This window comes from Equus asinus, chromosome 7, assembly GCF_041296235.1.
Source record: "Equus asinus isolate D_3611 breed Donkey chromosome 7, EquAss-T2T_v2, whole genome shotgun sequence".
NCBI classification, from domain to species: Eukaryota; Metazoa; Chordata; class Mammalia; order Perissodactyla; family Equidae; genus Equus; species Equus asinus.
The window spans coordinates 55,434,302-55,449,247 of NC_091796.1; the positions used below are offsets into that span (position 1 = coordinate 55,434,302).

General features: G+C 45.1%; 1 protein-coding gene across 7 annotated transcripts in view; it reads right to left on the reverse strand.

Annotated features, from left to right (window-relative positions):
• TMEM241 (transmembrane protein 241) overlaps window positions 1-14,946 on the reverse strand; it is a 118,868-nt gene that overhangs the window by 46,969 nt on the left and 56,953 nt on the right. For all 7 annotated transcript variants that reach the window (XM_070513406.1, XM_014837291.3, XM_044773534.2 and 4 more), the window contains 3 exons: window positions 14,125-14,159; window positions 6,328-6,397; window positions 3,111-3,204 (listed from right to left, as the gene is read on the reverse strand). In XM_070513406.1, coding sequence (XP_070369507.1) covers window positions 3,111-3,204; window positions 6,328-6,397; window positions 14,125-14,159 — 199 coding nt within the window. The remainder of the gene's footprint in view (window positions 1-3,110; window positions 3,205-6,327; window positions 6,398-14,124; window positions 14,160-14,946) is intronic.

A 14,946-nucleotide genomic window follows, 5' to 3' on the forward strand; every position in this document is an offset into this window, starting at 1 on the left:
TTGTGGAGTGCTATTGTTAGGTGTGTACACATTTACAACTCATATCTTCCTAATGTATTAACTCTTTTATAATTGTTAAATGTCCCTGTTTTTCTCTACTAATAGTTCCTGTCAAAAGCCTATTTTGTCTGATTTTAATACAGTCACTTCAGATAGCTCTCTTATGGCTCCTGTTTGCATGATTTATGTTTTTCCATCCTTTTACTTTCAGTCTATTTGTCTTTCAACCGAAGATGTGTCTCTGTTAGCATGTAATTGAATCTTGCTTTTTTAATCCAGTCTGACAATCTCTGCCTTTTGAGTATTTAGTCCATTCAAATTTAATGCAATTATTGTTATGACTGCAAGCAACAAACCTCTCAGTGTTTATCTGGGAATGTCCTTATTTCTTGTTCATATTTGAAAGATAGCTATGCTGTGTATCAAATTCTTGGTTAACAGGTTTTTCTTTCAGCGTGTTAAATCTGTTATGTTACTGCCTTCTGGCCTCCATTGTTTTTGATGAGAACTCAGCCACTAATCTATTGTTGGTCTCTCATACGTGTTGAATCATTTTTCTTCTGCTGCTTCCAAGATTTTCTCTACGTCTTTCAACAGTTTGGTTATTATGTATCCAGGTACAGATCATTTTGTGTTTATCTTCCTTAGAATTCATTGAGCTTCTTATAAATTTGTTTTTCATCAAATTTGGGAAGTTTTAAGCCATTATTCTTTAGATATTTTTTTCTACCCCCTTCTCTTCTTATGGAGTTATTATACATACGTTGATATGCTTGATGTCCCACAGGTCTCTGAGGCTCTGTTCATAGGTCTTCAAGTTTTAAAAAACTTTTGTTCTTTAGATTGAAAAATTACTTTTTTTTTTACCTTCCAGTTCACTTATTCTTTCTCTTGTCATCCCAAATCTGTTATTGAGTATCTCTAGAGAATTTTTCACTTTATTTCAGTTATTGTACTTTTAATTCCAAGATTTCCATTTTTTAAAAATCCTTTCTCTCTCTTTATTGAGATTCTGTATTCACTGAGTCTCTCCTTTAGATCTCTGAACACACTTAAGTAGCTGCTTTACAGTCTTTTTCTTCTGATTCTTACACCTGAGGACAGATACTCAGACACAGTTCCTATTGACTGCTTTTTTCCTGTGCATGGACCACACTTTCTTGTTTTCTCTGAATGCCACTAATTGTTTTGCTGAATACTGGACATTTTAAGTAATAGATGGCAGCAACTCTGGATTCTGCCTTTTTCCCAGAAAATTGTTGTTGGTGTTGTTGTTTTGCTTGTTTAGTAAGTTGCCTGGACTAAGTCTGTGAAATCCGTCTCCCACATAAGGTACAGTTGCTGCTGTCTTTACTCAATGTTTTTCTTGTTTTGTTTTGAAGCCTGACTTCCTAGGGGTCATTCCCATGCCTGCATAGCTTAGTGTTCTGGCAAAGACTAGTCAGAGGTTTTGCTCAAACACCTTGAGCCAGAAAGGCATCTTCTCTCTGCTTCTGACTCAGCATGTGGGCTGGGGAGCACAGCGAAGCTTCAGGATGTTTTCCTGTCTGCCCTAACTTTTACTTCCTCCTGGTTCTCTCACATCTGCCCCGTGTGGGCACAACAGGCTCTGCTGGCCAGGGACAGCAGATGGATATCAGGGCACATCCCTTCCCTGCTGTGCATGCACGCAGACTAAGGGCAGTCTGGGATACACGGAGATACACGGAGAGCGCTCAAGCCCCTGCTGGCTGTCTCACCTCCCAGAACTACCTATGAAGTCCCCAGCTAGACCACCGGTCCATTGTTAGACCCAAAGAGGCCTGTAAACTCAAGCTAGTGGAGCTACTGGCTCTTCTTGTTCATTTACCACTGACGTGGCTGCCTTAACTGACAATGCTCCAAATAGAGTGAGCCTTTTCCAGAAGCAGCAGCAAAGTTGCTGGTTTTCACAGTCTGCCCTGCTCTGGTTGAAATATTACACTGACAGAGCTGCAGAGAAGGGGATGGGAGAAATCCTAGGCAAGAATGCCACAAACTCACGCTGCTCCTACCCAAAGTTTAGTAGTTTTCATAAACAAATGCTTCTCAGTCTGTTGTATGCCTTCGGTCAATTTTTAGAAGCTGAAAAGGACATTTCTGATGGTCTTTTTTCAGCTTTCTAGTTGCTTTTTAGGGAAAGTATTTGTCAACCTCCTCATTCTGTCACGCTGGAGGTTAATATCTCAGCCATGTTCCGCTGGAATTACAATTATTAATGCTATTAAAAAGTAGACCATGCAGGTGAAAACATCACCGTGAAATCTTATTTTCAAAGAAAAATGTTTGTTTTTGTTTTCTGGAGGGAACAATCAATCAACAAACACAGCAATGACTAACGGCACAAGTTTCAATGACTATTTCATTAGACTAAATTAATTAAGAAATCTCACTCCTCAGAAGCAACACCTAGGGCCCTGCAACTTGACTCCTTCATAGATATTAGAGAAACGAAATGCTCCTCGAGAATGAAGCTAGTCCCAAAACATTTGCTAGGATTGTGCAGCCCACAGCTGCTTTTCTGTTCCTTCTGTTTCTTCTTATTTGCCCACCTCTCTATTTTATGCTTCGACCATGGTCAATCAGATACACAACAGGCATTCTGATAACAGTCCCTTTCTTGAAGGTTTGATCAAAGTCCCTCAACCTGTCCATTTATCTACTTTCCTTTCTCTATCACCGCTGATGGGCTGAGACCTCCTGGTCAAGTCCCTTGAGCTCTGACACCCAGAACCCCAAGGAAGGAAAACAAGAACTTCCCCATGCACTCAGGAGTCCAGTAATTGAGAACTGGAAAAGGGTTAGAGGTTTAGCAAAACTTTTTATTTCCAGATGGGGAAATTAAAGCTCATGGAAGTTAAGGGGTCTACCCAGGTCACATTCCAGGAGCATGATAAAGATTGATTATGCAGTACTGATAAAATAGGCAGAAGTCCTCACAAATTGCTACCTGAATGAGTGGAAGGATCAGGCTCAAGACCATTGACTAGAAATGAGTTCATGAAGCTCAAACCTGATGCAACACAGGCTCTAAGAACGCTGGACACAGAGGCCCTGGGATTAACTCCTCCCACCCCTGCCCTCTCTCTTACCTTAGCAAAGAAAATCCAGGCTGCACACTGCCCCGGGGCCATGAGGCTTTTCAGCTTCACTGAGCTGAGCATGAGAAAGAATCCTAAAAATCCACTGGAGGGAGAAAACAACCTTTTGTTAGTATGGCTTGTCTTCCTTCAGCCAATAGCTAACTATTTTCTCTCACATTTTACCAGTGAATTTCTAATTATTACACAACCTCTATCTCAGCTATGTTTTCTAGCATCTCTGGATAAAAACACCAAAATTATAAAACTCTTTAAGTTCTACTTTGTGAAGGAGTGGAGATGAGAGCACTTCACTGGAGGTGGGGAGAGGGTATCGAAATTTGGGAGCTCTCTACCTAAATCACAAAAGAAAAGAAATGTGGAGGACAATATCTCCTGCTCCCTCCCATATTATTTCTGGAGTTTGGTGCTTGTCTAGGTAGAGCTTCATTTTTTTGCAAGCAGAACAAACTCCCAGGAAAAGAATTTCAAAGTGAAACTCATCATGTGAGGACAGAGGGCCTGGACGGGGCCCTAGGTTCAAGGTAAGAACCTGAAGGGGAGAGCTGGTCCAGTAACAGAAGTTCCCCAAACCAGGCCGACCTTCAGGGAAGCTATGCTTTGGGAATGATGCCTAGGCCCTTGTGTGTGACCTGAAAGAGCCCCCACTATGGGAGCCTGAAGTTGGAGCAGCATCTTGGGGGCTATTCAGAGATCTGGACCAACAAAGCATGGGCACAGCAGCAGACAGGGAAATAGTGGCCTGAGCTGGAACCATTTCCAAAAGCATCACTGTGTAGTCAAGGCCAAAGCAAAAGGAACTCCAAACAGAGTGGTCACTCCTCCTGGCATGTAGAGGCAGGGCAACTGGGAAAGGGTGTGGCAGAGACACCCCAAGAGAGAGGCTGACTTCCTGCTAATATATGCAAGTGGGGGCTTGAACACGATTTTTATTTGAAATTGAAAACTGAAAAGCAAGAGATACAACCAGTTATACTCCAAGCTAGAGACAGGTTGGATGGGCTGTGCCTCATTTAGGCACTAGCATGTGGCCCCAACCCAGATCATGAGCTCTGAGAGGGAGGGGCCCAGTCTTGGGCATCTCTTTGATTTTCCTAACAGAGCCAAACACGGTGCCTTGGTCCTGGCAGGTATTACATAAAGGTCTGTCAGGTTTACTTGGAAACAGGCTGAATTGAATTAAACACACCTAAGGCCAAATTTCACAGAAATGTGTGCCTTCACTTCATTAGGTTAGATTAGTTCGCATCCACACTCTTGGGGCAGGACCAGAGACAGGTCTCCCTTCTGTCTATTTCAGCCTGTCTGGCCCAGGTGACCTGCCAAGTTCATTCAGACTTGCATCTGCAGTCGTGGAGGACACCTGAAAGTGACAACTCTCAGTCTGAGATGTGGTCCTGGGGAAACCAACACATTCTTAAAAGAGGTTAAGCTTTGTACTAAAGCCAAGGAGTAAAATGCAACAGAGAGTTAAATCAAGTCAAATAAAGACTTGCAAATTTTTTAAATAAAAACCCCTGATTTTTCATGTTGGGTTATGAGAAACTTGGAGATTAAAAGGGACAGAAATGGAGCCAGAATGTCACCCCACAAAGCCAACACCAAGGGCTGTAGACTGTGTTGCTTTGTTCCAAACAACCCAGCAGCAGTGGCCGCCTCTGCCCCCTCTGTCTGTGCTGCCAAATAAGCGAAGGGCAACAGTCCCCAGGCACCGGAGCAGCACCGACACCCACAATCCTCGCTAAGGGGCAGGTCACAGACAGGACCCAGGAAGGTGAATTCTCTCAGGATGTTCCAGAGCTTTTCTGAGGATGGTAATTAAATCATTCTGAGGTTCAAATGCTGAAACAAACTCCATAATATTGATTTTTTTGTGTGTCCTAATACACTCCCACCACGAAACAGTATCTAGCCACATATAAGCTTTTTGACTCTCTCTAAAAAGAATCACTTCTGCACAAAGTAGAATCTTCCATGTGTGGGAATAGTGGTCTGACTTTTATGGAGCAATTGCTCACGGTTTGCTTATATTTTACTTACAGTCAACACAAGCAGATAGTAATAACGGCCACCAGGCATGATGCTTAGGGCTTTACATATCTTATTTAATTCACATAATACCCTGTGTTGGAATTATCTTTCCATTTTACACACGAGAAAACTAAACCAAGCCTCGGGAGAACTAAGATAACTTGCCCAAAGACCACACAATTAGCAAGCAGCAAGGCTGGCCTTCACCCCAGGCCTGGAATTTCCACCAATCAGAAAGCATGCTCTGAGACTGTCCACAAAAGTCTGTCTACTTCGCAGCAGAACAGGGTCGAGAGAAGTGGGGATCATGTCAGGAAAAGGGAGACAGGATGGGTATGAACTTCCGTGTATCAAATTCTATTCATTTAATTGGTCTACATCCCTCAGGACTTCCTAAGGCCAAATAGCAGTGATCACCTTGCTGTCCAGACATCTCCTAGTCACAGCTTTCCAAAATCTGTTTCTCAGAGTCTTGGGGTTCAGTCAAGGGTTTTTGGAGGTTGCCCTTCAGAAACAAGAGGGAGGGGCTGGCCCAGTGGCGCAGTGGTTAAGTGCGCACGTTCCGCTTCAGCGACCCGGGGTTCCCCAATTCGGATCCCGGGTGCAGACATGGCACCACTTGGCACGCCATGCTGTGGTAGGCGTCCCACATATAAAGTAGAGGAAGATGGGCATGGATGTTAGCTCAGGGCCAGCCTTCCTCAGCTAAAAGAGGAGGATTGGCAGCAGTTAGCTCAGGGCTGATCTTCCTCAAAAAAAAAAAAAAAAAAGAAATAAGAGGGAGGCCAAGGTGAAAGTCAAGAGGGTGCAATTCTGGACCCAAACTTTTCCTTGAACTGAATCAGTTTCATCTAGTGAGGTTCTGTTTAAGAATTGTTCATGGAGGGGGAAAAAAGGGGGAATTCTAGCTCTTCCACAAGGTTGAAAATCACTGTCCCAGCTGAGGAACTTATGAAGGACAGGGGTCCTCCAAGGCCCTGGGCCAGCCCTGAGCACCTGAGGGTGTTCCTATCAACCCTCTGATGGCCAAAGGAGCTGCCTCCGCACCTGCACCTGCCACCAGTCTCTTCTGTCACTCATTGAGGTAATTGGCCAAGAGGCTGGACTTTATGAAGACACAGCTGGTAGTACAGAAACACAAATTAACAGTGTGAGGGGTTTCATGAGGTAAGATTACCTGGCACAGCAGCTGCCATGGAATCTGTAGAAATACAGGAACGGAAAGTCCAAGACGCTGAAGAGGTCACCTAAGGGGCACAGCATGGGTGAAACAATGGCCCACAAAGCCCACACACCCCCTGCGCCCAGCTGCCAGAAATGCAAGGTGAGGGTCCAGCACAGCAGCCCTCTGAGCACTGCCTGCCCAGCACTGAACTCACTCTGGCATTCCTACAGTTCCTATGTTATTAGCGTTGTCTTATAATACTCATCATTGTATGACAATAATAATGCCCATTTAGTGACAGTCTGCCCTGGGCAGGGCCCCATGCTAAAGCTTTATGCACATTATCTCTTTCAACCCTTATAACAACTCTGTGAAATTTCATTATCCTCACTTTTAACTGGAGCTCAGAGAAGTTAAGAGATTTATCTAAAATTGCACAACTCTTGAATTGTGGAGCCAGAATGCAAACCCCAGTCACTGCGAACCCTAGGATCTTCACTCTTCGCCAGCACCCAGCCCTCCCCAAGGCAGAGTGGAAGACAAAAACAATCTTTTTTTAAAGATTCTTCTATACTTCTCTGCCTGTGTCTAAATAAAGACTGTGAATGCCTGCCTCTGACATCTTTTTTCACGTTTGTGTCGAACCACTGCGGAGACGGTGCAGGCGAGAGACCGACCGTGCATACTCATTTTAGTTTAAGGTCTAAAGGCTACATTTATTTCTAGTGAAGTAAGTTCATTCTTTTAGTTCTACTTGATGCAAGAGGAAATAATCACACATATTGGCTGCTTCCCTCGCTGGAATCTGAACTTGGTCACAAACAAGAAGTCAGGAGATTAAAAAAGCAGAAAGCCTTCCAAAAATGTCCAGAGAAAAGGAATTAAGCATTTCCACAGCAGATAGCTTAATCCTTCCAAATCTGGAATTTCTGAGACTCCGGAGGAGCTGGGCCTTACAGGCTCAGCCTTGGTCTATGTCTCTCAGTTCTGGATGGACTGGGGCAAGAAGGGCTGATTCTTCGGAGAATTCACAGTATATTAGGTGTGCAGGAACACAGGCAGCATGTCCTTCATCACTACATTTATTAATCAGGAGTTCAGAACAAGAGACACACCAGACTGCCCCACTTCCTCAGAGATCTAGATGATTTCAGATGATTCAACCATCTATTGGGAAGGGAAGTTCTGCCCTCCATTTCTCTGGAGAGTTGTTTTTATCATGACTATTGTTATTTGTTTTGTTTTGTTTTGTTTGCGCAAATGTGTGTCTGTTTAACTAAAAGGGGAGGGTCTCCTGGGATCCAGTTCTCATGCAGCCAACAAGAGGCTGAGAGTTCCTGTCCTCCTCCTGCAACGATTCCACCACATACCTCTATCGACACTCGGGACCTCTGTCGCTGGAGGGACTTTGTAAATGACATCATCAGGCTCAGAGGTCTAGTGCACCAAGAGCACCATCTGAAGTCCCTTTCCCCACAGATGCCACAGCAGAGGTAGCCTGGGCGCCCCAGTCCTGGAGGGCGCCAGAGCCCCCGTTCAAGTGGGTGAAGGGCTGTCTGTGGAGCACTGGCTGTGTCTCTTTGGCAGCTGTTGGTTCCTGGCCCTTTCCCAACTTCCCCCTCAGCATGAGAGAAACTGCAGCGCAGTCAGTGTGATAATGAGGAACGGGCAGAGAGGGAGCAAATTAAACGCAGGATCTTGAGACTCCTCTCAGCACCCAGCCTTTCATGAGAAACGCTCCAGGGAAGTGAACTGGACTGACGGCACGTTGGCAACCTTTACAGCCCAGCCCAGGCTATGGAGGGGTCTAAAGAGCGGTGGAGTGGTCAGAGGTAGAGTGGGAGGGAGGAAGATGGAGAAGATACCATGATCCTAGGGAATTTACCAGTTAGACAATAACCCTCACCCAAATCCTGAAGACTAATCCTATAAATTATTGACAGCGGGAGAGAGAGAGAGAATAACTCACTCTTATCTTTGAGCCATTTATAAAACCTCCACATCTTTCTCACACAGCACTTAGCTGACTCCATGCCTGTCCTTCCTTCTAGAACTATCATGTCCTTGAGAGCAGGGGCTCTATCTTACTCATCACTTGCATCCACTGTGTTAGGACCATCCCAGCATACAACATATGACATCCTAACATATAACAAGCACTCCTGAACAGAGAGTGTCTGAAAGGCCTAAACCCCACTTGCTTTCCCTGGAGAGAATGTCCCCTACACTTTCCAGCTGACTATGCTGGCCTCAATCTCAAACTGACCCCAGATGCGTCCCCTCTGATGCCTTCAGCCTGCCTTCTCCTTTACTAAAGTTGTGCCCCTAAACAGAGAGGGTGCACGCCGACCTCCAAACAGCGGAAGTTAGTGACTGTGCTACAAACAGCCCTGGAGCTATTGCAGTGCGCGGCTGGCTGGCCGGCCCAACCACATGAGAATTAGATCCAGGAGCCTAAAAGCTTTGTAAAGATGCTCAAAAGACAACACGGCTGTACCATCTAGTGCAGAATGCACAATTTAAGCACAAACTAAGTGGTTTGAGAGTTGTAAACACGTTTTGTGGCATCAACTTGCAGCTCATGCAATGAAGTCTGAGTTGGGCCTTCATTTTTGTATTCTACGGTTAAAATTCTGCTGACTCGCTCAGTGAGGGAGTGAATCCCATTTCTCTGAAGATTACAGAGCATGAAATTGCCATGGTGAAAAGGATGGCACGATCTTACCACATTCAAAACTAATTGATATTTGAACATCAAGAAAATTTCCTCTCACCACATTCTAGCCCTCAGAACTGGCAGGAAAATGGAAGGTCGGTTCCAAGAAATGATTAGTGCTGCCTGCTTTATCTCACACACCAGCAACAGACACGGCAGGTAACAAGGTCGTCTCTGGTCAGATTCCTGCGGGGCCCCTTGCTCTTCTGGCTCCCTGAAATTCTGTCTCTCGAACACCACAGCAGAGGGGCCCCACACGAATATGAAACGCAAACTTTCAAACAGGGGAAGAATTTCTCTTCTCTACTACGGCTTAAAACAGTCTCAGGGGAAGCAAGGTTCCAAGGTTCTTGGAGCCTCTGCACGAATCCTGACTTTGAAAGATTCAAGGGAGAGGTAGATTGCACTCACTAAGAAGCAAACCCAGTGCCTGAAGGAGGAAAAGTGACAGGGCCTGCGCCGAGGACAGAGAGAACTATCTACGTGATCCCCACCACCACGTCCCAGTGCACCCCAAAGACTGTGGCCCAAAGCCACAGCATCTGCAGCTACAGGAAAGTTTACTTTCTACTCACTCAGGAGGGAGTGAGAAGGGCAGCTCCGTCAAAAGCACTATTGAGACACCATTACCCACCCACCAGAGTAACTAAAGTAAGCCGACAACGCCCCATGTTGGTGAAGACGTGGAGCAACCGGAACTCTCACACATTGCTGGGTGGGAGGGTAAACGGTACAAATACTTCAGAAAACTGGCACTTTCTTTAAAAGTTAAACATACATCTACTCTAAGACCCAGAAATTCCGAGATATTTATTCAAGAGACAAGAAAACAGAAGTCCACAAAAAGTCTTGTATAAGAATGTTCACAGAGCTTTATTCACTGGGAATAGGCCAGGTGGGCATCAACAGGTGACTGGATCAACAAAAGGTGGCATGTTCACACGATGGCACACTACTGAACAATAAAAGGGAACAAACTAGTGATACACACAACCTGGATGAACCTCTAAACATGCTAAACGAAAGAGTCAGACATAACAGGACACTCCCTGTGTGATTCCATCTCCACAAGGCTCTAGAACAGACAGAACTTATCTATGGTGACAGAAATCAGGGCAGCAGTGACTTTTGGTGGTGGGTGAGAAGGGAGTGACTAAGAAGGGAGGTGAGGAAACTTTCTGTAGTGACAGAAATGTCCTATATTTTGATAGGGCCGTGAGTTATATGGGTGTGTACATTTGTCAAAATTGATCAAGCTGTGCATTTAAGATATGTGCATTTCATATATGTAAATTATATCTCAATTTCAAAACATTTTAAAAGTACTACCAAATCATTAAGATACAAGTAAGAAAAGAAGAGGTGAGAAGAAACCAGAAAGAATAAAACCCTCTTAGAAAATATCAGAAATGATTAACAGATCCTTCGAAAAAGACTGCACCCATGGGTCCTGACTCACACTGTGTCTTAACCGGTGTGGGTGTAGGGAGTCCCGAAGATGCTCTCCCAGACCCATACTCAGGCCCTGCAGTGGACTTCTAGTTGGAAAGTGTAAAAGCAAGCAAGAAAGAATAAAGTGTTGTTCTCTCTTTAAAATGGGCTAGACCACCCACGGGTCCAATGAGAAAGCCAACAAACTGGCAGAAGTTGAAGCCGCTCAACCAGAGCAGTCCTTGAACACTTCTGGAGGAGAGCGATTTACCTCAGTAGTTTTATTTGCTTAAACTTTGTAATTGACTGTATATTACCACGAGAAAACATCACCAGGGCCCATCAAAGGGTTTAGGGCAACTGAACTGGGTTTATAAAGCTGAGAAAAACTGATTCTAGATTTTGAGCTTCTATCACCATTCATATCTAATTCCTACCTCAATATCTGTCTGCCGTAGTTATCCACTCTAAGAAACAAATACAAATGTTTTACTATACCTGAGTGCTTTTTGAAGCAATGGGCCGCTGCTTACAGCTGCACAGGTTGTGTACTGCACAAGTTCAGAGGGCAGGGCACGTTTAGATAGACCACAACTGTATGTGGCAGTCCTGAGATTTCTAAAGGTTACATCTGATCAAACCCAGATAGCCTCTTTTCGTTTGGATTCACCAGCAGCTTCCCTACTCTAGTCAAGACTGTTTTGCTACTCAACAGTCCTTGAGTCCAAGCAGGCACTCAAGGACCACCCCACGTCTACCAGGTTTCAACTCAACAGCACTCCACTGACAGGAGACGAATGGAGAAGCAGACACACACGTCTCCTTTAAGGCGCCTTGACACAACATTTGTAAAAGTTCTAAGAAAGCAACAGACATGATGGTGGTGACCAGACACAGAGAACCTTTATACAAGAGTGCCTTTACGTTACTTAGTACACAGAGAAGCCAGTGTGGTTTCACAGTGTTTCCCTGAGATGCTCATGGGTTAGATACCGACCTTGGTGCTGGTATAGATGGAAATCCCCAGCTTCTTCTGGAAAGCTGCCCCTAGTTTGTACATAACCCCACATCTGCCTTCGCCAGGGTCTTTACTGTAGCCTGCTATGATGGCTACTGAGGCCCGCAGGACTCCTGACCCTACGGCTTTGGGGCATCCCTTCACCGAGGAGCCTCAGCTACCTACAGCAAGGGAGGCCAAGGCCGCCTCTGCTATTGATAGCAGAGTCACAGCCAGTGACATCAGTCACAGCCAGAGTCACCAGCCCAGCAAAATCCTTCTCAGAAGCCCAGCTCTCCATCCCTGGCCTCTTCAAAGACACCACCTCAGCCACCCAAAAACTGAAACAAACCGCCGCAGCAGCCAGGAGTCCTCCCGGGGGACTGCACCCCGTCTCGCACCCCGTCTCTCTCTGACGACTCCCACAGGCTGCCCAGCCCCCTGAGCCGCCCACCACACCGTGGGATCGGAGCCTGCAGGAGAAGGAAGGGGAGTGAGCACTGACGTCCTTCTGTTTTAACTTAAGATACAACTTGAAGGAAGGTTAATCCTTGCAAATATCCTTTTCTGGCACAGCTGAGCTTCAAAGAGGTTCTCAAATAAGAGAGATGTCCTTTTTTGTCCTCTATACATTTTTTATTGAGATATCATTCACATCTATAAAATTCACCCTTTTAAAGTGTACAATTCAGTGGTTTTTTTCAGTATTTTCACAGAGTTGTACAACCACTACCTAATTCCAGAACATTTCCATCACCTCAGAAAGAAGCTAAAGCCCATTTTAAATTACCCTCCTGCCCAAACCGTTCTACAGCGTCAGGCTGCTGACCACTTTGTGTTCCCAGAGGGTAACGAAGTGCCAAGGCCTCCTTGTACTGACCTAAAAGTTTAGCAATAACTCATGGGGAAATGTGGGAATGTTGCCCCAAAGGTATCAACTATTGCCAGAAGTCACCATGCTCAGAAGCTGGTGGACAAGACGCCCTCCCAACCAAGGGAAGCTCCAGAAGGAAGTTCAGGAACATCACACAGAGGCACTCACTCACTCGGGAGACTTCATAAGAAAGTGTGAGATCACTGAAAAGGAAGCATTGAAAAAGAAAAACTAAGCTCCAGTCTCCCTCTGCTATCACCTCCTCTGCTCATCTCGGTCACATCACTCCACTCCTCTGGGCGTCAATCTCTGCATTAGTAAAATTGGGCGGCACCTTGAATAATCACTAAGATCCCCTCCGGCTCTGATAATCATCCATGCAACAAACGAAGAAGTGTAACCTGGGAGCTGAAAGGCAGAGTGGCTGCTTAGGTGAAAATGATTCACCCAAATCCACTAGAAATCACTCAGGAGTAAATGAACATGTAAACCAAGCAGAACCAGTGAATGTAACTTTCCAAAGGCCTTTGACCAAAACACATCGCAAGGGGGCCGACGCCTAGTAGGCTCTTAAATCTCCTCCGGGTGCAACCTCCTGGCTCCGTGAAGGCTTGGTGTGCGGCGTGACTCAAAGGCAGACAACCAGCAGCACCGGGAAGCAGAGATTGCTTAGGTTAACACCATGGTTTCATGTGATTTATTTTATAAAGGATAAGCTTTCAACAAGTGCTAGGGAAGAGGTCACTCAACAGCAAACCTCATAGTTGTGAGATAACACCAGGCTGTGGGCGTTGGCAGAATAGAGCAGATGTGCTCCCATGTGGACAAGTGTAGAATAAGGCACTGACACAAAGGTAATTCAAATTATCCTTATGAGACACGGGTTTCGATACGTCATACACCGTCTAGAAACATGCGAGTCACTATCGACAGTTCCCTGAGGATATTAGTTCAAAGAGTCTGAAGCAGCTAAAAACACCAGCAGAAAGCTGACATTGTTTTGGGCACAGTTTGAGAGCTAGAAGGAGCTTTAGAAGCAGTTCAGTCCACCTTTCTCATTTTACAATAAGAAAACGGAGACTCTGAGAGCTTGGGAAATGCCTTATGCACAGCAAATGGCCAATAAACATTAGTTTAAGGAGATGGCCAATAAAATGTGTATTTTCAGCCATATCACACACAGATATTATTGCTTTATCTTTGGCACCAACTTCAAAACCTTTCAAAGTTAAAAACCACAACAGAATAGAGTACCGTGGGCAATTCCTGAATCTGAAAAATAACTATAGAATAATTGAGGCAGCAACAGGGTGAAGAAGTTTTAAAACTTGACTGCTTTAATCTGGAATTGTGAAAATTGGATGATAACATATGATAAAAATTTATAAAAGGATGTCAGTTAGACATAGGGTGAATTTGAACATTTTCATCAAATCTTTTGCACTAGAATTGAGGACAAATTCTGGATACTTGAAGAAGGAATTTTAAAAGAGGACAAAGCAAGTACTAGTCTACTCGGCAGATAATAAACCTGTCTGTACATCTGAGACAGCACCAGATGAAAACATAGATAATAAAATTCAAGAAGGAATAAAAATAAATTCATGGTCAAAAACCCATAATGGGTTATTACGAACAGTTTCGACTATGTGGGCCATTCCTAACCTCTCAGGTTGACATCCTGAAGGCAACCACATTCTCTTACAAAATGTCCCTCAGACACACAACCAGGATCAGAGCACTGGCTTGAGGGGGCATTGTAAAACAGACAGATACACAGACGATGTTTACCTGTGGGATGAGACGCAAACGCCAGGAGCACCACACTGCAAAAGAAAGAGCAGAGCAGTGAGGAAGCTTCCCAGCCCTGAGAAAACACCCGACATTTCCACCCCTTCTGCCGGGAAATGGTGATATCTGCCTAAAAGCAAACTGTCTGCACTGACTGGTCTCTTTGTACCTAAACCCCGTGAGCGGGGGAGAATCTCCAGAAACGCCACAGGTTTCCGTAGAGGGCTGACTCCACCCCGGGACAGCCCACTCTGAGGTTCAGCCACGCCACGAATTATGAACATACTCATCTCATCTACAAAAAGTATTTGTAAGCTAAACAAACCAAACTCTAAATTACAAATAGGCTGCAATCTAAAAGCTGGCTGTTAAGCACAAGCCCAATCTACTTTTGCCAAAAAATAACTGTGCAGAAGGTAGTTAAAGTTCCAAGAAGCTAGCCCACAAAATGATCCATCCCATGGACCATGTGCCTGAAAACTGCCTGGACTCATTTGCAATTGATGCTGCAAAGGATGGAAAGGAGAAGAGTTCCCCTGATGTGGGTCATGTTCGTCCTTGGCACCCTGCCATCCTCCTCTCTGGAAGCCTGCCCCGTCTCCCAGTGCCCGTCTACAGGGCCTTCACGCTGCCCTAACACACCCCTGCACCCTGTCCCCTCCCAACTCCACGCCATCCGGGCAGCTGATCCAGGCAGAGGTTAGGAATCAAACCTTGAACCCAAGTATACGAAGGACCTTTTGTAAGTGCTGGAGTGCTGGATGGCCTACTCTGGTTCTTAACCCTGGCTCCCCAACAGAATAGCAGAACATCCGGGCTTAA